Source organism: Oncorhynchus mykiss, chromosome 22 (assembly GCF_057628025.1).
Source record: "Oncorhynchus mykiss isolate SJ-2025 chromosome 22, ASM5762802v1, whole genome shotgun sequence".
Classification (NCBI taxonomy): domain Eukaryota; kingdom Metazoa; phylum Chordata; class Actinopteri; order Salmoniformes; family Salmonidae; genus Oncorhynchus; species Oncorhynchus mykiss.
Window position 1 is genome coordinate 42,856,054 of NC_143043.1, and position 27,742 is coordinate 42,883,795.

A 27,742-nucleotide genomic window follows, 5' to 3' on the forward strand; every position below is an offset into this window, starting at 1 on the left:
AACAGTAATGCAGCAATTACGTTTTTGCAGTAAGCTATAGGCCCAATACATTATTATTGTATATTGTCTTTGCTTGAATTGTTCTGCCAATAAATTGGTGGCGCAGTGGTCTAAGACACTATATCTCAGTGCTAGAGGTGTCACTACAGACACCCTGGTTCAAATCCAGGCTGTATCACAATCAGCCGTGTTTCCGAGTCCCATAGGGCGGTGCTCAATTGGCCCAGCCTGGTTAGGGTTTGGCCTGGGTAGGCCGTCATTGTAAATACACATTTGTTCTTAACTGACTTGCCTAGTTAAGTAAATTGACTGTTGTTTGGGACATTTATATTTCAACATTTTAGGTAGGCTATATGATCCCACTGATAATAGATCCATTGTTGTATTATTTGTGAAGCACAGCTGAGTGAGGATACATTTCAATAATTTGCTTTTAATTTTTACTTTACTGGGCTGAAGGTGCCTGCATCTAATAGTCAGACTCAGTGGATGGAGAGAGCAGCAGATTGAGGGTCCGCCTCAACATCCCTCCACTCTCCCTTTCCTCCACTGACACTGACCAAAAAGGGACACTGTCATCCAGCTGTTGGCAAAACTTGTGTTGCACATCATTATTTCTGTCTCATGCACAACCTTATGTTGTTACTCTTATGAACAGAGAAAGTTAAATATTCCTTAATGTTAAAAAAGACCCATGACGCTAATAATAACAACAAAGTCAGCCTATAGATACAGTTTTCTACTCATTCATTACAGCTGCAGTGCTTGTTGTAGCGGAAATAGGAAGAACGCGTATTTTATGGCTTATAAAAGTTTTGAATACAAAGTGTTGACAGTGCTGAGTAACAACTTAAACATGAACTCACTCATAAAAACAGCAGCTCTTTGCTGTATTCGTTGACAGTCTCTCTCTAGTCATGGTTTTAAACGTTTTGAAATCTCACAGTATCAACTTTGCTGAAGCTTTCTTTTATGCCTGCTACGTTACTGCAAACACGGTCATCTGAGCCATCCGATTGGCCAGCGATAGACATTATTCTATCATAGTCTTCTGCTGAAAAACATATGTGTTATGGCTTTACACCCCCTGATATATTGTAGAGAAAGAGTTACATGTCTATCAGAACACAAAGGGTGTTCTTTAATGGAAGCCTCTCCAACATAATCCAGGTAGAATCAGGTATTCCCCAGGTCAGCTGTTTAGGCCCCTTACATTTTCAGTTTTAACTAACAACTCGCCACTGGCTTTGAGTAAAGCAGCTTAAAGGGAATATTGATTGTGACATAATGAGACACAATGAGACATGATTGAGTTGAGACATATTGAGGCACAATGAGACATGATTGAATTGAGACATAATGAGACACAATGAGACATGATTGAGAACTATGATTTGTTCTTTACACTTTGATTTATCTTGCCTTAAGCAGAGATGACAGATTCACCTTCAGACAGTCAGGGAGAGACAAACCCTTACATGATATTTCATTAAGAGCTTTTATTCATTCTCTTGCTGCATTTAGTCATACTGTCTGTCTGTCTGTCTGTCTGTCTGTCGGACTTTGGTCGCATGGATTCCTTCTTAGGAACCCTCAAATCCCTCATATCAGTTAGTTACCATTAACATCACAGACAGAAGCCAGACAACGCCAATTTATTGGCTGTCACTAAGCAGGCAGGATGTGTCCTGCCTTATTATTGATTTCCGACCACTGAGGCTGAATCTGCTCTAGTATTTTTCAGAGCACAGAGAGGGACTGGATCTAGTTGTGGTAGTAATTGATGCAGTTGGGAGCAGCTAATGAGTAATAATGACCATTCACTGTGTCCAAATAAGCAATATGAGACAACATAGGGATACCAGTACACATGAGCTTAAGTGGAATGAAGTCTGTATCAATCTCTCACCTGCTGTTGAATTTCTCTGGGTGCTTCTCTCTCATCAAGTGGAAGCGGTGAGCGATGGAGGCGTCCTATAGGGGGAGACATAGAGCTGTATTAGGCTTTTACTGGGGCATTACCTTCCACTTTTGTGATTGTGGTCCTGGGTCTGTGTGATCCTGGGTCTGTGTGATCCTGGGTCTGTGTGATCCTGGGTCTATGTGATCCTGGGTCTGTGTGATCCAGGGTCTGTGTGATCCAGGGTCTGTGTGATCCTGGGTCTGTGTGATCCTGGGACTGCACTAGGCCTGATAACAGGCTCATAATGTCACCACCTCAAATCAAATGTTATTTGTCACATGCACCGACAATTTATTTATTTATTTTATTTCATCTTTATTTAACCAGGTGGCCAGTTGAGAACAAGTTCTTATTTACAACTGTGACCTGGCCAAGATAAAGCAAAGCAGTGCAACAAAAACAACAACACAAGAGTTACACATAAACAATCATACAGTCAATAACACAAAAGAAAAGAAAATTAGAAAAATCTATGTACAGTGTGTACAAAATGAAATGCTTGCTTACGAGCTTAAAAATAAAAGTCACTATATGGGAAAGCTGGGTTGGAACCCTTTTCCATCGGCGCCATCGTCAAACCTATCCTCCTGCCCACCCCTGTGTTGTGTGTTTGACCCCATCCCTGGAGGACCTCTGGGGGCAGGGGTAGACATAATCAGTCAAATGGCTCCAACACTAGGAATACCCCACTTATGAAGATGGGTTTTTGGTGTGTGTTCTCCCGAGCCCGCCTCAGCTCTTAATTGACCTGAGGCCAGGATGAGCTCACTCATATTAGTCTTGTGCTATGAACATGGCACAGAGTGAGACATGACGACTGTCTAGGATTGAAAGCATTACAATAGATAAATAAGTGATTCTATCAGAAGGAGACAGGAGGCTTTCCGGTAATGGGCAGGTGGAGAGAGGACAGGGTATGGAGGAAATTGTTAAATGAGCAATGAACGTCATGTCCAAAAGAGAGAGAGGCAACTGGCTTCCTACTAGTTGTGGTGATGGTGGTTATGAGAATGGTAACAAGACTGCAATGAAGATGGCAGTTATTTTGGTCATTTTTATCTGCTCCTAGAAATAAATGGACAAAGAACCTTTGGAAATTTCATCAGGTCAAACTTATTCTCAACAACGGAAAAAAAAGTCCGTGTCACTAGTCACTGATGTTGTCCTGGTGACATTGCACAAAATGAAGCTAGAACACGTTCTGCTAACACAAAGAAGGATTAAAGCAAAGGCAGTGTCAAGATAGAGAGACACAAGCGGGAGAAGAGAGAGGTAGAGAGACAGAGAAAGAGAGCCCTGGAGAGAGAGAAAGAAAGCGCCAGAGAAAATACGAGGGAAGAGAGGAGACTGGAAAAGACCGGAAGGTATGGCACGTCGCATCACCCTCACCTCTTTACCCTCCTCCCACTATCCTCTGGAGCCTCTAATCTCTTCGGGGCACCCCATTAAACCTCTCCAGCCCCCCCCCCCCCCCATCAAACCTAGCGTACAGTGCCTTGCGAAAGTATTCGGCCCCCTTGAACTTTGCAACCTTTTGCCACATTTCAGGCTTCAAACATAAACATATAAAACTGTATTTTTTTGTGAAGAATCAACAACAAGTGGGACACAATCATGAAGTGGAACGCCATTTATTGGATATTTCAAACTGTTTTAACAAATCAAAAACTGAAAAATTGGGCGTGCAAAATTATTCAGCAACCTTAAGTTAATACTTTGTAGCGCCACCTTTTGCTGCGATTACAGCTGTAAGTCGCTTGGGGTATGTCTCTATCAGTTTTGCACATCGAGAGACTGACATTTTTTCCCATTCCTCCTTGCAAAACAGCTCGAGCTCTGTGAGGTTGGATGGAGAGCATTTGTGAACAGCAGTTTTCAGTTCTTTCCACAGATTCTCGATTGGATTCAGTTCTGGACTTTGACTTGGCCATTCTAACACCTGGATATGTTTATTTTTGAACCATTCCAGTGTAGATTTTGCTTTATGTTTTGGATCATTGTCTTGTTGGAAGACAAATCTCCGTCCCAGTCTCAGGTCTTTTGCAGACTCCATCAGGTTTTCTTCCAGAATGGTCCTGTATTTGGCTCCATCCATCTTCCCATCAATTTTAACCATCTTCCCTGTCCCTGCTGAAGAAAAGCAGAACCAAACCATAATGCTGCCACCACCATGTTTGACAGTGGGGATGGTGTGTTCAGGGTGATGAGCTGTGTTGCTTTTACGCCAAACATAACGTTTTGCATTGTTGCCAAAAAGTTCAATTTTGGTTTCATCTGACCAGAGCACCTTCTTCCACATGTTTGGTGTGTCTCCCAGGTGGCTTGTGGCAAACTTTAAACAACACTTTTTATGGATATCTTTAAGAAATGGCTTTCTTCTTGCCACTCTTCCATAAAGGCCAGATTTGTGCAATATACGACTGATTGTTGTCCTATGGACAGAGTCTCCCAGCTCAGCTGTAGATCTCTGCAGTTCATCCAGAGTGATCATGGGCCTCTTGGCTGCATCTCTGATCAGTCTTCTCCTTGTATGAGCTGAAAGTTTAGAGGGACGGCCAGGTCTTGGTAGATTTGCAGTGGTCTGATACTCCTTCCATTTCAATATTATCGCTTGCACAGTGCTCCTTGGGATGTTTAAAGCTTGGGAAATATTTTTGTATCCAAATCCGGCTTTAAACTTCTTCACAACAGTATCTCGGACCTGCCTGGTGTGTTCCTTGTTCTTCATGATGCTCTCTGCGCTTTTAGCGGACCTCTGAGACTATCACAGTGCAGGTGCATTTATACGGAGACTTGATTACACACAGGTGGATTGTATTTATCATCATTAGTCATTTAGGTCAACATTGGATCATTCAGAGATCCTCACTGAACTGAATAAGGGGCTGAATAATTTTGCACGCCCAGTTTTTCAGTTTTTGATTTGTTAAAAAAGTTTGAAATATCCAATAAATGTCATTCCACTTCATGATTGTGTCCCACTTGTTGTTGATTCTTCACAAAAAATACAGTTTTATATCTTTATGTTTGAAGCCTGAAATGTGGCAAAAGGTCGCAAAGTTCAAGGGGGCCGAATACTTTCGCAAGGCACTGTATGTCCCACGACATCAGCAACTATTGTGTCCCAAAATATCTCTGCACCTGCCAGCCTGGCATGGCTCAGTGGCTATGAACATGGAATCCATTTAAACAGGAACCTGGGGAAACAGGTGCTATTGGCGGTCTGGATGAACACCATAAACCATACAACAAATACTAGGCATAGTGATTAGAAGATGGGGGATGGGGGGAGTTGGTTTGTTGTTAACCTCTAGGCCTTGTGCCATGTTTAAAAAAGGGAGGTAGAGCGGTGGAAAGAAATCATGACATTTGATACATTGAAGGACTACATGTTCTGTATCTAGGGTGTGAAGGGGGAGGAGTGGACAAAGAAACAAATCACTCGCTAGAAAAGAAAGGTTTTCAACCCATTTTGGGTAGTGCCCTTTCGGGAAAATGAACGTGTGCTGTGGGGATATCATCTGCAACCTTTGAGGGAGATTCAGAGGAAAAGTGGGTGTCACCCCTATCTCCGCCCTCTCAATCCTCACCCCTATCTCCCCCCTCTCAACACTCACCCATATCTCCCCCTATCAACCCTCACCCCCATCTCCCCCCTGTCAACACTCACCCCTATCTCCCCCTCTCAACCCTCACCCCTATTTCCCCCCTCTCAACCCTCACCCCTATCTCCCCACTCTTAACCCTCACCCCTATTTCCCCCCTCTCAACACTCACCCCTATCTCCCCCTCTCAACCCTCACCCCTCACCCCTATTTCCCCCCTCTCAACCCTCACCCCTATCTCCCCACTCTCAACCCTCACCCATATCTCCCCCTCTCAAACCTCACCCCTATCTCCCCCCTCTCAACACTCACCCCTATTTCCCCCCTTTCAACCCTCACCCCTATCTCCCCACTCTTAACCCTCACCCCTATTTCCCCCCTCTCAACCCTCACCCCTATTTCCCCCCTCTCAACCCTCACCCCTATTTCCCCCCTCACCCCTATTTCCCCCCTCACCCCTATCTCCCCACTCTCAACCCTCACCCCTATCTCCCCACTCTTAACCCTCACCCCTATTTCCCCCTCTCAACACTCACCCCTCACCCCTATTTCCGCCCTCTCAATCCTCACCCCTATCTCCCCCCTCTCAACCTTCACCCCTATCTCCCCACTCTTAAACCTCACCCCTATCTCCCCCTCTCAACCCTAATCCCTACCTCCCCCCTCAACCCTAATCCCTATCTCCCCCTCACTCCCCCCCTCAATCCTAATCCCTATCTCCCCCTCTCACTCCCCCCTCTCAACCCTAATCCCTATCTCCCCCTCTCTCACTCCCTCCCCTCAACCCTAATCCCTATCTCCCCCTCTCCCCCCAAGCCTAATCCCTATCTCCCCCTCTCAACCCTAATCCATCTCCCCTCTCACTCCCCCTCTCAACCCTAATCCCTATCTCCCCCTCTCAACCCTAATCAATATCTCCCCCCTCTCAAACCTCCCCCTATTTGCCCCTCTCACTCTCCCCTCTCAAACTTCTCCCCATCTCCCTCTTTCATTCTCCCCTTTAAACCCCCCTATTTTCTCCCTCTCACTCCCCCCTCTCAACACTCACCCCTATCTCCCCTTTTCACTCTCCCCTCTCAACCCTCACCCCTGTCTCTCCCCCTCTCAACCCCTGGACACAAAGTAAGATCAAGCCTGGTATAAACTCATTGGAGAATCACCATTGAAACAGCTTTTCAATAAGAGATGTGAAGACGGTCAAATTGAACTGGAGCTCTTGATCTACATGTCCATACAGGGTCATAGCGAGCCTATCATAGCGAGCCGCTGTGCCGCTGTGGAGTCCATCTGTGCCCCTGTCATCATAGCTGTTGGTAGCAGGTGTTAACCCGACTCGCTGGGGACCTGTTCCTGTGAATATGGGAGTGTGTGCTTTTATGGAAGCAATGCATGCTGCTTCCCTCTAGAGTTAATTTGTATCATTTGGGGTTATATACAGTGTCTTGTCTTTGTATATCTGTGTGAGGTTGTGTGAGGTTGTGTGAGATTGTGTGAAGTTGTGTGAGGTTATGTGAGGTTGTGTGAAGTTGTGTGAGATTATGTGAGGTTGTGTGAGGTTATGTGAGGTTGTGGGAAGTTGTGGGAAGTTGTGTGAAGCTGTATGAGATTGTGTGAAGTTGTGTGAGATTGTGTGAGATTGTGTGAAGTTGTGTAAAGTTGTGTAAAGTTGTGTAAAGATGTGTAAAGATGTGTGAAGATGTGTAAAGATGTGTACAGTTGTGTAAAGATGTGTAAAGATGTGTACAGTTGTGTAAAGATGTGTAAAGTTGTGTAAAGATGTGTAAAGTTGTGTAAAGATGTGTAAAGATGTGTAAAGATGTGTGAAGTTGTGTAAAGTTGTGTAAAGATGTGTAAAGATGTGTAAAGATGTGTGAAGTTGTGTGAGATTGTGTGAAGTTGTGTAAAGTTGTGTAAAGTTGTGTAAAGATGTGTGAAGTTGTGTAAAGTTGTGTAAAGATGTGTAAAGTTGTGTAAAGATGTGTAAAGAGGTGTAAAGATGTGTAAAGATGTGTGAAGATGTGTAAAGTTGTGTGAAGTTGTGTGAGGGTATCTAGATTCATTTGGATTAGTGTTAAAACGTTGTCTGTTTTTTTACTGTATATGATGCGTATCTGTATATGTATAGTAGTGTGTATATGTGTATCTATATATGTATAGTAGTGTGTATATGTGTATATATAGCCAGTAGTGTGTATTTGTGTATCAGTATATGTATAGTAGTGTGTATCTGTGTATATATAGCCAGTAGTGTGTATATGTGTATCTGTGTATATATAGCTAGTAGTGTGTATCTGTGTATCTGTGTATATATAGCCAGTAGTGTGTATATGTGTAAATATAGCTAGTAGTGTATATGTGTGTCTGTATATGTATAGTAGTGTGGATATGTGTATATAGCCAGTAGTGTGTATATGTGTATATATAGCTAGTAGTGTGTATATGTGTATCTGTATATGTATAGTAGTGTGTATATGTGTATGTATAGCCAGTAGTGTGTATTTGTGTATCTGTATATGTATAGTAGTGTGTATCTGTGTATATATAGCTAGTGGTGTGTATCTGTGTATCTGTGTATATATAGCTAGTAGTGTGTATCTGTGTATATATAGCTAGTAGTGTGTATATGTGTATATATAGCTAGTAGTGTGTATCTGTGTATATATAGCCAGTAGTTTGTATATGTGTATCTGTGTATATATAGCCAGTAGTGTGTATATGTGTATCTGTGTATATATAGCTAGTAGTGTGTATATGTTTATCTGTGTATATATAGCCAGTAGTGTGTATATGTGTATCTGTGTATATATAGCCAGTAGTGTGTATATGTGTATCTGTGTATATATAGCTAGTAGTGTGTAACTGTGTATATATAGCTAGTAGTGTGTATATGTGTATCTGTGTATATATAGCTAGTAGTGTGTATATGTGTATCTGTGTATATATAGCTAGTAGTGTGTATATGTGTATATATAGCCAGTAGTGTGTATATGTGTATCTGTGTATATATAGCTATTAGTGTGTATCTGTGTATATATAGCTAGTAGTGTGTATATGTGTATCTGTGTGTATATATAGCTAGTAGTGTGTATATGTGTATCTGTGTATATATAGCTAGTAGTGTGTATCTGTGTATATATAGCCAGTAGTGTGTATATGTGTATCTGTGTATATATAGCTAGTAGTGTGTATCTGTGTATATATAGCTAGTAGTGTGTATATGTGTATCTGTGTATATATAGCTAGTAGTGTGTATCTGTGTATATATAGCCAGTAGTTTGTATATGTGTATCTGTGTATATATAGCTAGTATTGTGTATATGTGTATCTGTGTATATATAGCTAGTAGTGTGTATATGTGTATCTGTGTATATATAGCTAGTAGTGTGTATATGTGTATCTGTGTATATATAGCCAGTAGTGTGTATCTGTATATGTATAGTAGTGTGTATCTGTGTATATATAGATAGTAGTGTGCATCTGTGTATATATAGCTAGTAGTGTGTATATGTGTATCTGTGTATATATAGCTAGAAGTGTGTATCTGTATGTGTATAGTGGTGTGTATCTGTGTATCTGCGTATGTATTGTAGTGTGTATCTGTGTATATATAGCTAGTTGTGTGTACATGTGTAAATGTGTATGTATAGTAGTGTGAATCTTGTCCATATAGCTGGTAGTGTGTATTTGTGTATCTAGTAGCTAGTGTGTAGCTAGTTGTGTGTACATGTGTAAATGTGTATGTATAGTAGTGTGAATCTTGTCTATATAGCTGGTAGTGTATATTTGTGTATCTGTGTATGTATAGTAGTGTGTATCTGTGTATATATAGCTAGTAGTGTATCTGTGTATGTATAGTAGTGTCTATTTGTGTATATATAGCCAGTAGTGTGTAAATGTGTATCTGTGTATATATAGCTAGTAGTATGTATCTGTATGTGTATAGTGGTGTGTATCTGTGTATCTGAGTATGTATTGTAGTGTGTATCTGTGTATATATAGCTAGTACTGTGCATTTGTGTATCTGTGTATGTATAGTAGTGTGTATCTGTGTATATATATATATACAGCTAGTAGTGTGTCTGTGTATATATAGCTAGTAGTGTGTATCTGTGTATATATGGCTAGTAGTGTGTATCTGTGTATATATGCAGTTGAAGTCTGAAGTTTACATACACTTAGGTTGGAGTCATTAAAACTCGTTTTTCAACCACTCCACAAATTTCTTGTTAACAAACTATAGTTTTGGTAAGTCGGTTATGACATCTACTTTGTGCATGACACAAGTAATTTTTCCAACAATTGTTTACAGACAGATTATTTCACTTATAATTCACTGTATCACAATTCCAGTGGGTCAGAAGTTTACATACAATAAGTTGACTGTGCCGTTAAACAGCTTGGAAAATTCCAGAAAATTATGTCATGGCTTTAGAAGCTTCTGATAGGCTAATTGACATCATTTGAGTAAATTGGAGGTTTACCTGTGGATGTATTTCTAGGCCTACCTTGAAATCAGCCAAGACCTCAGAAAATACATTTTAGACCTCTACAAGTCTGGTTCATCCTTGGGAGCAATTTCCAAACGCCTGAAGGTACCACGCTCATCTGTACAAACAATAATACGCAAGTATAAACACAATGGGACCACACAGCCGTCATACCGCTCAGGAAGCAGATGCCTTCTGTCTTCTGCCTTAGAGATGAACGTACTTTGGTGCGAAAAGTACAAATCAATCCCAGAAAAAAAAGCAAATGAGCTTGTGGAGATGCTGGAGGAAACGGGTACAAAAGTATCTTTAAACACAGTAAAACAAGTCCTGTATCGACATAACCTGAAAGGCAGATCACTGCTCCAAAATCACCATTAAAAAGCCAGACTACGGTTTGCAACTGCACATGGGGACAAAGATCATACTTTTTGGAGAAATGTCCTCTGGTCTGATGAAACAAAAATAGAACTGTTTGGCCATAATGACCATCGTTATGTTTGGAGGAAAAAGGGGGAGAATTGCAAGCCAAAGAACACCATCCCAACCGTGAAGCACGGGGGTGGCAGCATCATGTTTCAGGGTTGCTTTGCTGCCGGAGTGACTGGTGCACTTCACAAAATAGATGGCATCATGAGGTAGGAAAATTATGTGGATATATTAACGCGACATCTCATGACACCAGTCAGGAAGTTAAAGCTTGGTCGCAAATGGGTCTTCCAAATGGGACAATGACCCCATGCAAACTTCCAAAGTTGTGGCAAAATGGCTTAAGGACAACAAAGTCAAGGTATTGGAGTGGCCATCACAACGCCCTGACCTCAATCCCATAGAACATTTGTTGGCAGAACTGAAAATGTGTGTGCGAGCAAGGAGGCTGACAAACCTGACTCAGTTACACCAGCTCTGTCAGGAGGAATCGGCCAAAATTCACCCAACTTATTGTGGAAAGCTTGTGAAAGGCTACCCGAAACGTTTGACCCAAGTTAAACAATTTGAAGGCAATGCTACCAAATACTAATTGAGTATATGTAAACTTCTGACCCACTGGGAATTTGATGCAAGAACTACTATTATTCTGACATTTCACATTCTTAAAATAAAGTGGTGATCCTAACTGACCGAAGACAGGGAATCTTTACTAGGATTAAATGTCAGGAATTGTGAAAAACTGAGTTAAAATGTATTTGGCTAAGGTGTATGTAAACTTCCAACTTCAACTGTAGCTAGTAGTGTGTATCTGTGCATGTACAGTAGAGCATGCACAGACAGAGAGACAGATAGCTTGAGGGGAGGTTTCCCTCCTATCTGGCCAGGTGTCACTCAGCACGGTCATTCATTACCGAGGTAACCCGGTCGGGCCTGGCAGCCGCTATCTTCCCGTCACTGATACTTCCTCTGACCTTCAGTGTGTTGCCAGCACTACTCCCTTCATTTCTCTCTTTCTCCCCCCTTCCTCCCCCACCCCTCCTCTAACCTTCGCTTCCTCTACCCTCCCTAGAGGCCTGGCCTGGCCGTACTCTGAGCAAGCACTACACAACCTGCTGTTGACACACAGGTCAGGTCACTGTGGATCAGATCCCCAGTCCATAGAGTAACACGGTGGGTAAGTAGCTGTAACTAATGCATAACCAGCCAGAAGGCCAGAGAGCATCACATGACGGGGCCAGAGCCAGGCACTCCCAGGCCCTCTCTTCTTCTCATAGCTAGAGAGCCACGCTTGGAGAACAGATGGCTTGTTGATGGCAGGAAAGATAGTCAGGTTTCATCGTTCTCTCACACCCTGAAGTGATCAGCTTCCTCAGACTGAGGGGCTGGGGGTGAGGAAAGTGTGAGGAAGGAGTGAGGACACTTCTTTAATGGCTGCTGACATAGTGTGATTTCCCTCTCGCTAATTCTTCAGACAGATTCTTTCCAGAGTGATGGTTGGGAATGGGATCACTCAGGGCTCAGGGATAATGTAATGCACTTTAGGAGTGTATGGAGTGCCTATAATGCCTACTGTAAAGGCAAGGCAGGGAGGGAAGCCTTGGAGATTTCTATGGGGATGTGTGACTGAAGTGGGGCTGAATTGTTTGAATCACAGGGGGGTTAAGGGGGCAAGGCAAGGTAGAGAAGGAAGTTTTGACATTTTCTCTGGGGATGTGGGACTGAAGTGGGTTCAGGGATTGGGTTGAAACCCAAGGTGCCTGCCACCCGTACATGTAGGTTGGTGGCTTCTTAATTAATTGGGGAAGAAGGGTCCGTGGCAATGGCTGGAGCGTAATTAGTGGAATGGCATCAAATACATCACACAGTTTCCATGTGTTTGATGCAATTCCATTCGCTTCGTTCCAGCCATTATTATGAGCCATCCTCCCCTCAGCAGCCTCCTGTGATGTAGACTCCTCTCCAATCTGATCTGTGTGTTTACAGTGCTGACTGAGGGTTAATGTTAATGCAGTCTCGTTAAAGGCTTGTTTTCCTCGAGGCAATCTTCAGTCAGCGTCATTGTATCCAAATCAAACTTAGTTGACAATGACCAGAGTTGTGAAACAGGAATTTCATAGATCAAAATACTTCATGGTCAAGATTTCATATGAAGCTCTTCTCAATATGGATTTATGTTCGACTCTTCTTAGGATGTAAGTTGCATGATTATTAGATTTAAATTGTTATTTAATATGATCAAGCTTAAGTGTGTACTTAATGCAAAGCACTGATGCCCAAAAGCATTACAAAGTAATCTGAGGCAGACAACAAAATAGCAATACCACAAAGCATCTTTATCTCTATCTAGAATGTTCTCCCAGTCACTACAACTACCATGTCATCTACAATTAACTTACTGTGCAAGAAACAGATGACAGTTGAGATTAGAAAATTGGCCTTGAGAGCGCCAACGCCATGGCAACCCAATCCCCGGCCTTTCGAAGGGAAGGTCTGTGAGTGTGATGGCAGGAAGTGCTGTCCCAATATGGGTATGGATATTGAACCCGATTCTGGGCCGCCAATGATTACAACATTATATGGCGTGACTGAGTCACAGTGCTAGCGCTCTTTTGCTCAGGTGTCATTGGTGCCCAGATACACAGCCATCTGTCCCTGGCTGCTGGAGTCACTGTGATGCGATCTGTTGCCCTGGGGAAGGGCCATGCCGTATTGGATCATAGTGCCATCTACAACATAGGAATAGCATTGGTCTAAGCGGATTACATAAACACAGAATCCTTCAAAGGGATCAGAATTTGAGCTTAAAAGGTCCTCTGAGAAACACAGAATGTATATATAGTTTAGTGGACAGTAAATGGACTGTAAATAACAATTCTATCATCAATAACAGTTTAAAACATAGCCAGCGCTTCTTTAGACATGGTGTACAGCCGGGGTAGATACTAGACAGTGGCTGCAACCAAAGTATGGACCATTCTGGCACTGGCACTACCACCCACCAGCCCACATCTGAATCACATAGAGGGGGTCCCCTGGCCACACCCTGGCCATTCTGACACAGGCATCACATGGTGGAGAAACATCCATTGTTTAGATAGAAAGGTCAGAGGCTTGGCCATTTGCTGATATAATACACATTATAATTAGAGCATATTGTCTTTCCGTTCAGTCAGCAATATGCTGAGATCAAGTACTGAAATCAGTAAGCTGCTTTCGAAAGAGTTCCTAGCCTGATTTCTGATCTGCTATATTATCTGTATTAGCACATAGGAGCTGTCTGTACAGTACAAACAGATCCGGGACCAGCTTGCTAGGGTGTACCCATAATGCAGCAGTAACAAGAGGGTAGAGTCCTTGTGTTTGGCAGAAACCTGATGAATATGTGGCAGGCGTGGGACCAGTGGGATGCCGGGTTGCATAACATCACAGTAGTCCATGGTAACCCTGCCAAGCTAGCCCCTTCCTCCCTGCTTCTCATCCTACCTGTGATTGGTCCAGACATATTATGTACCAATCACACTTCGGCTTAGTCCCACTATCTACTCCTGATGTGTATTTTTAGGCGTCCGTGCAATGATGCCTGGAGGGCTTGAAGAAAATAAAGACAGGAAAGACCATTAAAGGGATTGTTCCCTTCAAATGAGGTGCTGCAGACACCTTATAGTTAAGCAACCGTAGCTTTAATGACAGATATAGGAAACATCCATCTGAAGTGTCAGGGATTGACAGAGAGACAACAAGACAAGAACTGAGACAGAATTCATTTGACCTCGTCCCTCTGGTCCCTCTAGTGTAATACGTTTGTGGCGAGCCCATGGCAGTTTGTTTCAACAAACGAGCAAAGAGTAGAGTGATAACGGGTTGCTAAGCAACAGGGACAATGGCGATGTTGGTTCCTTCCCTTTAAAAGGGGAAACAGTAATTAACCTGCTTGAGAGGCTAAGAAACCACCAGTGATTTTGCAAATGGTTTAACTCCTGCTGGGATAGGCAATCCCATACTGTAGCATAGTACTGGGCCTATGTCCTGCTTCTGTTTTGATCTGAATATGGAAAGGCAGGTAGGATTGTGTGTGTGAGTGTTTTTAAGGATAAAAATTTGAAGTTGGAAATTGGTTCTGCATGTGATTGGTTCTGCATGTCAACAAAAATGTCCTGGTGAACCTGATAAACAGAGTGTGTGTGTCTGTGTGTGTGTGTGTGTGTGTGTGTGTGTGTGTGTGTGTGTGTGTGTGTGTGTGTGTGTGTGTGTGTGTGTAGTCTGTTCTCTCACCACTCCAATGGAGAAGTAGTTGTTGACGATGCTGTTGGGGACTGGGTCTCCCTTCTCCTCCTTGTCTACAGGGATAATGTCGATGTTCCATCGGTCCAGCATCATATCTGTGCTGTGTTCTATGTCCCGCAGGAACTTCAGCAGGCTGCCTCCCTCATAACCTACAGGACAGGACAGAGAGACGGGTGAGACATGACCCAGGGAGATACAGCCATCACACACTAAGGTCACCCACACTGTCAGACCCAGGCTCTCAGAACAAGTTTTATTCACTCAATAAGATCTAGTATTCATCAAATTGTATAGTGCTTTCTGTATTCCATTTCACGTGAGGTCAGAGGCCTTGGATTCCTAGAAGCAAGCAAAGAGAAAACTAAGATTGAGTGGTGAGAAGGAAGTACATCTGAAAGCCTCACACTGACAAAACAGCCTAATGGCAGACAGTAGGGGTGTACACAATAGAGTCCTTGTGGCCTTATGTCCCAGAGGGGATGAAGAGGAGTTGGTAAGTAAGTACACTGCCATGGATAGAACTCCTAACCTCCAGGCCTCTCTGAGAGAGACTCTTGGTAAACTCCAAAAAATGCTGTGTTAAAAAACACCCAATTTGGGTTCTTTGGTAACCCAGCACTGGGTAAATATTGGACAACACACGCTGGGTTATTTTGACCAAGCCAGTTACGTGAATAACCTAACATGCTGGGTTGTTGGGATTACCCTAACATGGTTTAATTTAAATATTAGTTGGTTATTTTTTACTGTCATGCTGGGTTGACATGCAGTTGGGTCTTTCTTAATGTACAGTAATATAAAGTTATTTCAGGAGGCGTGGCTTATTAGAGGTGTGGCTTTCAGATAGATCGTATTGACGACCTGTGAGAGTTTTTTGCATTTTACAAAATCTTCTAGAGTATTAAGATTACTTATTATATATTATAACAAGGTGGTATCTTTCCCAACAACTGGATTTGCATAAGCTTTTAGGGATTTTATAAATTTCTGTAAGCCTGATTGAAGCTACAAAAATGTCAATGTTCAACCTTAACATGTGATAACTATACAACAGAACAGACGCACTTGAATTACATACACTCTAATAGGTGGCTAAAAAAAATAACTATCTGAAAGCCACTCCCTTGCTAAACCTTGCCTCCAGTCTTCTGATCTGACCTGCTGGATCACAATAACCCAGCATCAACAAACCAAGTGACCCAATGCCTGCCACCCAGCAGTTGGGTCAACCAAATTAACCAACAGTTGAGTCAACCTAATAAGCCAGCATTTGGGTCAACCAAACAACCTAGCATTTTTTAGAGTGTAGAGGTAGACAGTAGAGGCATACACAATAGAGTCATCATTAAACTGTGTCATGGGATAGAACTCCCGAACCCTGGGGTGCTCCGGTGAGCGAGTCCTCTGTGTTGGAGACCAAGTGGGTCTGAACCATTACTCTAATGATGACTGTGATAGGTACTGCTGAGAGGTGGACCGGGGTGTTAGGGTTACACCAGTGGCTGTCATGGAGGTGTGAGCGTCTAATGAGGACCCATCACTCAGAGCACCAGGGGACTTTAACACTCACATGGCGACCCATCCTGAGAGCCAGGGTTCATGTGTGATGGCACTTGTTCCCCCTCCTGTGCTCCAGACCTGGGTTCACGTAATATCTGAAATCTTTCAAATAATGGAACTTTGCTTGATTTTTCAAAAACAATGTGAACCCAGGTCTTCATCAGGGGACGTTGACACTGAGAGCCGAGGCCCATGTGTGATGACACGCATTTCCCCCCATGTGCTCTCCAACAGTCTGAGCTCACACTTTTCCTCCCTCATGTACATTTCCTAAATCACAGAGGGAGAAAGCAATGCTGATGTAATGTAAGAAGCCAATCAGCCTACTTTATACCCTGAAGATTTAACAAAAAAGCTCACGACTACTTATAGCATGCTCTTTCATGTTTGCATACAAGCATATTCCACTATACGTGATGAACACATATGCTTACATACAGCCCTGGTTTGTATGCTTACATACAGCCCAGTCCTGACTGATATAGTTACAAAACAGGCCAAAACATCTTTCATGTAACATCTGCCAGTTAACAGGAGATCAATAGGAGATTGTATCACCAAACCCAATTTAGATGATTGGTTTACTATGCTAGGAATTCAAACGCATGTGCAGTATGCTTCTACAAACAGATGACTGTGACACAGTACATCCCTCACAGTCCCAGCCTTTGTATCTACTACTGTACAATCTGTAAATATGGTCATAACACTTAAATGTCTTCATAGAAAGAATCCAATTGCGTTTAAAAATATATATTTTTGAGAAGATAATGTATTCAACTGGTGCTTGGTCAAAAAGCCCCTGGGAACTGACTGTAAATTTAGTTTCCAAACATCAGATCATAAAGCCCGCTGCCTGGCTAAAGTGCTCAGCTGGTCTCTACTCTACACAAGCCAGGGTTAGGTCAAGCAGTCTGTCATAATCAGGGTCGCAATCATTGGCCAAAAAACAGGCCCAGTCAATGACAAGCAGGGAATATATAAGAACTCTGCTTTGCATTATATAACACTTTCAAATTAGCTCTATGAGGATGTGTTTAGGACAGTGGAGGCTGGTGGAAGGATATATAGGAGGACAGCCTCATTGTAATGGCTGGAATGGAATTCATGGAACGGAGTCAAACATGTGGTTTCAATATGTGTGAAGTGCTTGATACCGCCCATTTATTTAATTCCAGCCATTACAATGAGCCTATCCTCCTATAGCTCCTCCCACCAGCCTCCACTGGTTTAGAACCACAAGAACTCAACAGGTGAAGATATTGAGGAAAATATTGCTGATGGGAGCTTTCAGTGAGTAAAATAATACTCACACTGCGATCTATGTACACACTCACACACGCACGCACACACACACACACACGCGTACACACACACACACACACACACACTCTCACACTCTCACACACACACACACACACACACACACACACACACACAGCTTCCCACCTCCGCCCCAGCGTAGACATCTTGCCAGGTCGTTCCCTGTGCCCAGAGGGAGGATAGCCACAGGGGGATCTTTTGCAAAGTTGGCCTTGTCTGCAGATGGACAGATAATGATAAGATAATAATTACAATTCTGATGGAGAATGAATTTATCTGAATGATTTCAGAGAAAGAACATTAAGGTGTAGCCAGAGTACTGTACAGTATAGTATTATAGTGTTCTATGTTTATCAGGCACACACACACACTCACACACACACACACACACACACACACACACACACACACACACACACACACACACACACACACACACACACACACACACACACACAGCTATGAGGGAAATATTTTACTGTGTTCATGTATAATGAATGAGTAATCCAATAGATTGAGACACACCAATACAGTCTAAGATCCATCCCACTGTCCCGTCCCCTCCACATGCCAGCACCTGGAAATTAGGGACATCATGGAAGAAGTTGAGCCTGTGAAGACATAAATACATAAATATACAAATACACACACATACATACAGAGAGACAACAGAAATACACTATGGAAAAAGAAGGAAAAGCACGTCAGAAATCAGCTCAATGTAAGAATCCATAGAATCAAACCACTTCTGGGAAAATTGGAACATACTAGACAAACAACAACATGAAGAGTTATCTATCCAAAACAGAGATGTATAGATAAACCACTCTATAACAAAGAACAAACAGCAAAAACATATACATGATCAAATACAAGTCTTAGAATGCAATATTAAAGACTACCAAAACCCAACAGATTCTCCAATTACATTGAATGAACTACAGGACAAAATACAAACCCTCCAACCCAAAAAGGCCTGCGGTGTTGATGGCACACTAAATGAAATGATAACATATACAGACCACAAATTTAAATGGTTATTCTTAAACTCTTCAACATTTTCCTGAGCTCTGGCATCTTCCACTATATTTGGAACCAAGGACTGATCACCCCAATCCACAAAAGTGGAGTTAAAATTGACCCCAATAACTCCTGTGGGATATGCGTCAACAACAACCTTGGGAAAATCCTCTGCATTATCATCAGTGGTGGAAAAAGTACCCAATTGTCATACTTAAAGTTAAGATACCCAGTAAAATACTACTTGAGTAAAAGTCTAAAAGTATTTGGTTTTAAATATACTTAAGTATCAAAAGTAAATGTAATTGATAAAATGTACTTAAGAATCAAAAAGTAAAAGTATAAATCCTTTCAAATTCCTTATATTAAGCAAACGGAACGATTTTCTTGTTTTTTCAATTTTCGGATAGCCAGGGGCACACTCCAACACTCAGACGTAGTTTATAATCGAAGCATTTGTGTTTAGTGAATCTGCCAGATCAGGTAGTAGGGACCATGGATGTTCTCTTGGTAAGTACGTGAATTGGACCATTTTCTTGTCCTGCTAAGCATTGAAAATGTAACAAGTACATTTGAGTGCCAGGGAAAATGTATGGAGTAAAAAATACACAATTTTCTTCAGGAATGTAGTGAAGTAAAAGTAAAAGTTGTCAAAAATAATACTTTACAATTTAAGTACTTATACATAAAAAACAACTTAAGTAGCACTTTAAAGTATTTGTACTTAAGTACTTTACACCACTGATTATCATTAACAGCAGACTCGTACATTTACTCAGTGAAAAGAATATACTGAGCAAATGTCAAATTGGCTTTTTACCAAATTACCGTATGACAGACCACGTATTCATCTTATACACCCCAATGTACAAACAAACAAACCAAAACAAAGGCAAAGTCTTTGCTCATGCTATGTTGAGTGCAAAAAAAGCTTTTGACTCAACTTGGCATAAGGGTCTGCTATACAAATTGATGGAAAGCAGTGTTGGGGGAAAAACATACAACATTACAAAATCCATGTACAATCCAGTGTGCGGTTAAAATGGGCAAAAAAACACACATTAATTTCCAAGGGTCCGTGGGGTGAGACAGGGTTGCAGGTCGAGCCCCACCCTCTTCAACATACAGTTGAAGTCGGAGGTTTACATACATCTTAGCAAAAATACTTTTAAACTCAGTTTTTCACAATTCCTGACATTTAATCCTAGTAAAAATTCCCTGTCTTAGGTCAGTTAGGATCACCACTTTATTTTAAGAATGTGAAATGTCAGAATAATAGTAGATAGAATGATTTATTTCAGCTTTTATTTCTTGCATCACATTCCCAGTGGGTCAGAAGTTTACATACACTCAATTAGTATTTGGTAGCATTGCCTTCAAATTGTTTAACTTGAGTCAACCGTTTTGGGTAGCCTTCCACAAGCTTCCCACAATAAGTTGGGTGAATTTTGGCCCATTCCTCCTGACAGAGCTGGTGTAACTGAGTCAGGTTTGTCAGCCTCCTTGCTAACACACGCTTTTTCAGTTCTGCCAACAAATGTTCTATAGGTTTGAGGTCAGAGCGTTGTGATGGCCACTCCAATACCTTGACTTTGTTGTCCTTAAGCCATTTTGCCACAACTTTGGAAGTATGCATGGGGTCATTGTCCATTTGGAAGACCCATTTGCGACCAAGCTTGAACTTCCTGACTGATGTCATGAGATGTTGCTTCAGTATATTCACAGAATTTTCCTTCAACATGATGACATCTATTTTGTGAAGTGCACCAGTCCCTCCTGCAGCAAACCACCACCACAGCATGATGCTGCCACCCCCGTGCTTCACGGTTGGGATGGTGTTCTTCAACTTGCAAGCCTCCTCCTTTTTCCTTTCAAACATTACGATGATCATTATGGCCAAACAGCTCTATTTTTGTTTCATCAGACCAGAGGACATTTCTCATACAAAAAAGTATGACCTTTGTCCCCATGTGCAGTTGCAAACCGTAGTCTGACTTCTTTATGGCAGTTTTGGAGCAGTGGCTTCTTCTTTGCTGAGCAGCCATTCAGGTTATGTTGATATAGGACTCGTTTTACTGTAGATATTAATACTTTTGTACCTGTTTCCTCCAGCATCTTCACAAGGTCCTTTGCTGTTGTTCTGGGATTAATTTGCTCTTTTCGCACGAAAGTACATTCATCTCTAGGAGACAGAACGTGTCTCCTTCCTGAGAGGTACGAGGGCTGCGTTGTCCCATGGTGTTTATATTTGCGTACTATTGTTTGTACAGTTGAACGTGGTACCTTCAGGCATTTTTGTAAATTGCTTCCAAGGATGAACCAGACTTGTGGAGGTCTATAATTTGTTTTCTGAGGTCTTGGCTGATTTCTTTTGTTTTCCCATGATGTCAAGCAAAGAGGCACTGAGTTTGAAGGTAGGTCTTGAAATACATCCACAGGTACACCTCCAATTGACTCAAATGATGTCAATTAGCCTATCAGAAGCTTCTAAAGCAATGACATCATTTTCTCGAATTTTGCAAGCTTTTTAAAGGCACAGTCAACTTAGTGTATGTAAACTTCTGATCCACTGGAATTGTGATACAGTGAATTAATTATAAGTGAAATAATCTGTCTGTAAACAATTGTTGGAAAAATGACTTGTGTCAATCCCAAAGTAGATGTCCTAACCGACTTGCCAAAACTATACTGATCTGGTGCTTCTGTCCACAACCAAGGAGGCCTACAGCAGCACCTAGATCTTCTGCACAGATTATGTCAGACCTGGGCCCTGATCGTAAATCTCAGTAAGACAAAAATAATAGTGTTCCAATGGCCTCCCGAGTGGTGCAGAGGTCTAAGGAACTGCATTGCAGTGGTAGAGGCGTCAAACAGACCTTGGTTCGATCCCAGGCTGTGTCACAGCCAGACGTGTGAGGGGGCGCACAATTGGCCCTGTGTCGTCCGAGTTAGGGGAGGGTTTGGCCGGCCGGGATTTCTTTGTCCCATAGTTCTCTCATGACTACTTGTAGCGGGCCGGGCGCTTGCACGCTGACTACAGTTGTATGGTGTTTACTCTGTTTAAAAGTCTGATGGCCTTGAGAAGAAGCTGTTTTTCAGTCTCTTGGTCCCACCTGGTCTGACCTCGCCTTCTGGATGATGGCAGTGGCCCGGGTGGTTGATGTCCTTGATGATCTTTTTGGCCTTCCTGTGACATCGGGTGCTGGAGAGCCTTGCAGTTGTGGGTAGTGCAATTGCCGTACCAGGTGGTGATACAGCCCGACAGGATGCTTTCATTTGTGCATCTGTAAAACTTTGTGAGGGTTTTAGGTGACAAGCCAAATTTCTTTAGCCTCCTAAGGTTGAAGAGGCTCTGTTGCTCCTTTTTCACCACACTGTCTGTGTGGGTGGTCCATTTGAGTTTTTCAGTGATGTGTACGCCAAGGAACAACTTCTCCACTGCGGTCCCGTCGATGTAGATAGGGGGGTGCACCCTCTGCTGTTTCCTTGAGTCCATGATCATCTCCTTTGTTTTGTTGACGTTGAGCGAGGGGTTGTTTTCCTGGCACCACACTGCCAGAGCCCTCACGTCCTCCCTGTAGGCTGTCTCGTCATCGTTGGTAATCAAGACTACTACCGTTGTGTCGTCTGCAAACTTGATGATTGAGTTGGAGGCGTGCTTGGCTGGGTGAACAGGTAGTACAGGGGGGGGCTGAGCACGCACCCTTGTGGGGCCCAAGTGTTAAAAATCAGCGGAGTGGAGGTGATGTTTCCTACTTTCACCATCTGGGGGCGGCCCGTCAGGAAGTCCAGGATCCAGTTGCACAGGGAGAGGTTCAGACCCAGGGCCTCGAGCTTTATGATGAGCTTGGAGGGTACTATGGTGTTGAATGCTGAGCTATAGTCAATAAACATTATTCTTACATAGGTATTCCTCTTGTCCAGATGGGATAGGGCAGTGTGCAGAGTGATGGTGATTGCATCGTCTGTGTATCTATTGGGGCAGTAAGCAAATTGAAGTGGATCTTCAATTGAAGAACAAACACCAATGTGAATACCATCCATATTTATGTTTATTTATTTTCCCTTTTGTATTTTAACTATTTGCACATCATTACAGCGTTTAGCCACAATATGACATTTCAAATGTCTTTATTCTTTTGGAACTTTTCAGTGTAATGTTTACTGTACATTTTTTATTGTTTATTTCACTTTTGTTCATTCTCTATTTCACTAGCTTTGGCAATGTAAACATGTTTCCCATGCCACTAAAGCCATTTGAATTGAATTGACAGAGAAAGAGAGTGAGAGAGAGAGAGAGAGAGAGAGAGAGATGCATTGGTGACTGGCCAGAGAGAGTGTCACCTTCAAAGGGACCTTTCATCTGGGCCAGGACAAAGGTGTCGACAGGGGCTTTCATCTGTCCCAAAAAAACAGCTGCGGTGCAAACATCACACGGGTACGTCTCGGTGTGTGGGTGTATGTGTGTGTGTGTGTGTGTGTGTGTACCACTGACAAGGCTGGTGACACCAATGTCAGACAGCTGTCTCTCCTGGTCGTTGCGGTGAACTTTACTAACGCTCAGTGATGCACAACACAAGCATGCCAGCACTCCAGGGAATTCAGTAGCTACAGCACCGATCTGGCTACGTATCACATTTAACAAAACAGTTTCCCTCTATACCATTTGTATTTCATTAACCTTTGACTATTGGATGTTCTTATAGGCACTTTAGTATTGCCAGTGTAACAATATAGCTTCCGTCCCTCTCCTCATTCCTCCCCAGCAACACAACGACAACAGGCACCATCGAAGCAGCGTTACCCATGCAGAGCAAGGTGAACAACTACTAGAAGGCTTAGAGCGAGTGACGTTTGAAACGCTATTAGCGCGCGCTAACTAGCTAGCCATTTCACTTCAGTTACACCAGCCTCATCTCGGGATTGATAGGCTTGAAGTCATAAACAGCGCAATGCTTGACGCACAACGAAGAGCTGCTGGAAAAACACACAAAAGTGCTGTTTGAATGAATTTTTACGTGCCTGCTTCTGCCTACCACCGCTCAGTCAGATACTTAGATACTGGTATGCTTGTATGCTCAGTCAGATTATATGCAACGCAGGACACGCTAGATAATATCTAGTAATATCATCAACCATGTGTAGATAACTAGTGATTATGATTGATTGTTTTTTTATAAGATAAGTTTGATGCTAGCTAGCAACTTACCTTGGCTTACTGCATTTTGCTTAACAGGCAGTCTCCTTGTGGAGTGGAACGAGAGAGGCAGGTCGTTATTGCGTTGGACTAGTTAACTGTAAGGTTGAAAGATTGGATCCCTCGAGCTGACAAGTTGAAAATCTGTCGTTCTGCCCCTGAACAAGGCAGTTAACCCACCGTTCCTAGGCCGTCATTGAAAATAAGAATGTGTTCTTAACTGACTTACCTAGTTAAATAAAGGTATAAAAAATAAAATAATAATAATAATATTTGTTATGTTATGAAAACTTGAAATCGGCCCGAATTAATCGGCCATTCCGATTAATCGGTCGACCTCTAGTGATAATGGCATCATTACATCATGTTAACTGAACCTCCACGGTCCTGATACCATGTATATTATCTGCTAGCCTGTCACTGTAGTCTGCCTCTCTTCTTACAATGAGAGAGATAACTTTTGTGAGTGTAATATTTACTGTTAATTTTCATTGTTTAGGCACCTAAAGACTCTCAGACCATGAGAAACAAGATTTTCTGGTCTGATGAAACCAAGATTGAACTATTTGGCCTGAATGCTAAGTATCATGTCTGGAGGAAACCTGGCTCCATCCCTACGGTGAAGCATGGTAGTGGCAGCATCATGCTGTGGGGATGTTTTTCAGCGGCAGGTAGTGGGAGACTAGTCAGGATTAAGGGAAAGATGAACAGAGCAAAGTACAGAGAGGTCCTTGATGAAAACTTGCTCCACATTGCTCAGGACCTCAGATTGAGGCAAACATTCACCTTTCAACCGGACAATGACCCTAAGCACAGCCAAGACAACACAGGAGTGGTTCAGGACAAGTCTCTGAATGTCCTTGAGTGGCCCATTCAGAGCCCAGACTTGAAACCAATCGAACATCTCTGGAGAGACCTGAAAACAGCTGTGCAGTGACTCTCCCCATCCAACCTGACAGAGCTTGAAAGGATCTGCAGAGAAGAATGGGAGAAACACCCCAAATACAGGTGTATTTACCCTACCATGGGTCTATAGTGATGAGGATGAGTCTTACCCTACCATGGGTCTATAGTGATGAGGATGAGTCTTACTCTACCATGAGTCTATAGTGATGAGGATGTCTTACCCCACCATGGGTCTATGGTGATGAGGATGAGTCTTACCCCACCATGGGTCTATAGTAATGAACTAGTCTTACCCCACCATGGGTCTATAGTGATGAGGATGAGTCTTACCCCACCATGGGTCTATAGTAATGAACTAGTCTTACCCCACCATGGGTCTATAGTGATGAGAATGAGTCTTACCCCACCATGGGTCTATAGTAATGAACTAGTCTTACCCCACCATGGGTCCCCCTCGGTCGAGACTGTACACCTGCCTGGGGTTCAGCAGGTACTGGAACTTTCTCAATACCCTGTAGAAGACATATATATATAGACCATATGACAGCTGTGTTAGAGTTACTGCACATACACACAAGCTGACAAACTCACTATGTACAAAATGGAGCCAGAAGAGAGAGAGCCAGAGAGAGAGAGCAAGCAGGAGAGAGATGGAAAGAGAGAAAGAGAGAGAGAGTGAGCCAGAGAGAGAGTGAGCCAGAGAGATAGAGAGAGAGAGAGTGAACCCGAGAGAGAGAGAGAGAGAGCAAGCACGAGAGAGATGGAAAGAGAGAAAGAGAGAGAGAGTGAGCCAGAGAGAGAGAGAGCCAGAGAGAGAGCGAGCCAGAGAGAGAGCGAGCCAGAGAGAGAGAGAGTGAGCCAGAGAGAGAGTTAGCCAGCGAGAGAGAGAGTGAGCCAGAGAAAGAGAGTGAGCCAGAGAGAGAGAGAGCCAGAGAGAGAGCGAGCCAGAGAGAGAGAGAGCCAGAGAGAGAGAGAGAGAGAACCAGAGAGAGAGAGAGCCAGAGAGAGAGCGAGCCAGAGAGAGAGAGAGCCAGAGAGAGAGAGAGAGAGTGAACCAGAGAGAGAGAGAGAGAGCCAGAGAGAGAGTGAACCAGAGAGAGAGAGAGAGAGCCAGAGAGAGAGAGAGAGTGAACCAGAGAGAGAGAGCCAGAGAGAGAGAGAGAGAGAGAGAGAGAGAGAGTGAACCAGAGAGAGAGAGAGAGAGCCAGAGAGAGAGAGAGAGTGAACCAGAGAGAGAGAGAGAGTGAGCCAGAGAGAGAGTGAGAGTGAGCCAGAGATAGAGTGAACCAGAGAGAGATAGAGTGAGCCAGAGAGAGAGAGAGAGAGAGCCAGAGAGAGAGAGAGAGAGTGAGCCAGAGAGAGAGAGAGTGAACCAGAGAGAGAGATAGAGTGAACCAGAGAGAGATAGAGTGAGGGAATGAGAGATCATGCGTACAAAGACAGACATAGAATGTAAAGTAGCAACATTTAATTACAAGTTTTACTTAATCAACACAGTTGACATGGTGTCCACAGTAAAATGTAATTTCGCTCTAAAATTGTAATTATCTCTACAGCTTACTGTGCCCATTGACATAGCAGATTCCTGTAACATTGACCAGCAGGAGCTGTATCAGAGATCTATTATATTGAAGGCTCCACATTGACCTTGCACTGGTAATTGCGTCAGTAGCTTCCAATACCCACACTGCACTTTGGTCAGAGTGTGAAAAGCAGTGGCAAAAGACAACAGAAAGCCGACAGCTAGGTTAGAATCACCACAAACAAAACATTTGGCTCAGAATGCAACTCATTCTATATGGTGTGTCAGATACAGTTTGCTATGATACTGTTATGAATGTGTCATGAAGAAAACTTAAATTTAAGTTTATGAAGTTCATTCAGAAGGAAAAATTAGTATAAATATACTACTTAACATAAGAGGACCGTGTGACATTTAAAATGCTGTAAAACAGTCATTAAACTGCCTGAAAGCCTCATTCACAATAACAGGACCAATCAGTGACTCAACACCAACCCATTCATTTCCTTATTGACATCAAAGAGGGCAGAAATAGGCTTTGTTTTTGTACTCAGAGATTAAATGCATCTTTTTTTTAGGAGAACATGTCTAATAATAGAGAATAATTTCCCTTTTAAGTGGTATTTAAGACTGTGTTGCTATGGTGATGGAGTTTCTGAAGCCAACAAAGCAGGCCTCCCGGTGCTGTGAAATGCATGGTGGGAGGAGAGAGGAGAGAATGCTGAAACAGTGAACACATTCATTTTCATTAACAACTGCTTTTCGGACACTGTGTCAGAACAGCCAATAGACCATCATTATTTCCAAAATGTTAAATCCTCTGTAATTACATAGCCTAAAAATTATAGAATTGAATCTCCACAGACCAGGAGATTGTTATTGTTGCTAGCTTTAGCTATGCTAGCTTCACATTACTTTGATTCTATGATGAACAGTCAGCCAGTCTTTATAACACTTTGTCAATAGCATTACAGGGCTGTATGAAACATACACTACATGGCCAAAAGTATGTGGATTTGGCTATTTCAACCACAGCTGTTGCTGACAGGTGTATAAAATTGAGCACGCAGTCATGCAACCTCTATAGACAAACATTGGCAGTAGAATGGGCTCTACTGAAGAGCTCAGTGACTTTCAACGTGGCACTGTCATAGGATGCCACCTTTCCAAAAAGTCAGTTTGTCAGATTTCTGCCCTGCTAGAGCTGCCCTGTTCAACTGTAAGTGCTGTTATTGGGAAGTGGAAGCATCTAGGAGCAACAACGTCTCAGCCACGAAGTGATAGGCCACACAATCTCACAGAATGGGACCGCCAAGTGCTGAAGGCCACAGTGCGTAAAGATTATCTGTCCTCAGTTGCAACACTCACTACCGAGTTCCAAACTGCCTCTGGAAGCAATGTCATCAAAATAACTGTTTGTCAGGAGCTTCATGAAATGGGTTT

The 27,742-nt window shown here is 42.7% G+C and overlaps 1 protein-coding gene across 4 annotated transcripts in view; it reads right to left on the bottom strand.

The window, feature by feature from the left end:
* The window catches only part of LOC110502101 (diacylglycerol kinase beta), a 140,634-nt gene that overhangs the window by 38,241 nt on the left and 74,651 nt on the right, over positions 1-27,742 (bottom strand). For all 4 annotated transcript variants that reach the window (XR_016490636.1, XR_016490637.1, XM_090216108.1 and 1 more), the window contains 5 exons: positions 25,215-25,289; positions 18,180-18,265; positions 17,781-17,870; positions 14,760-14,920; positions 1,910-1,974 (listed from right to left, as the gene is read on the bottom strand). Coding sequence is in view for 2 of the 4 variants with exons in the window: in XM_090216108.1 (XP_090072234.1) it covers positions 1,910-1,974; positions 14,760-14,920; positions 17,781-17,870; positions 18,180-18,265; positions 25,215-25,289 (477 nt within the window). In the remaining 2 variants the exon portion in view is untranslated. The remainder of the gene's footprint in view (positions 1-1,909; positions 1,975-14,759; positions 14,921-17,780; positions 17,871-18,179; positions 18,266-25,214; positions 25,290-27,742) is intronic.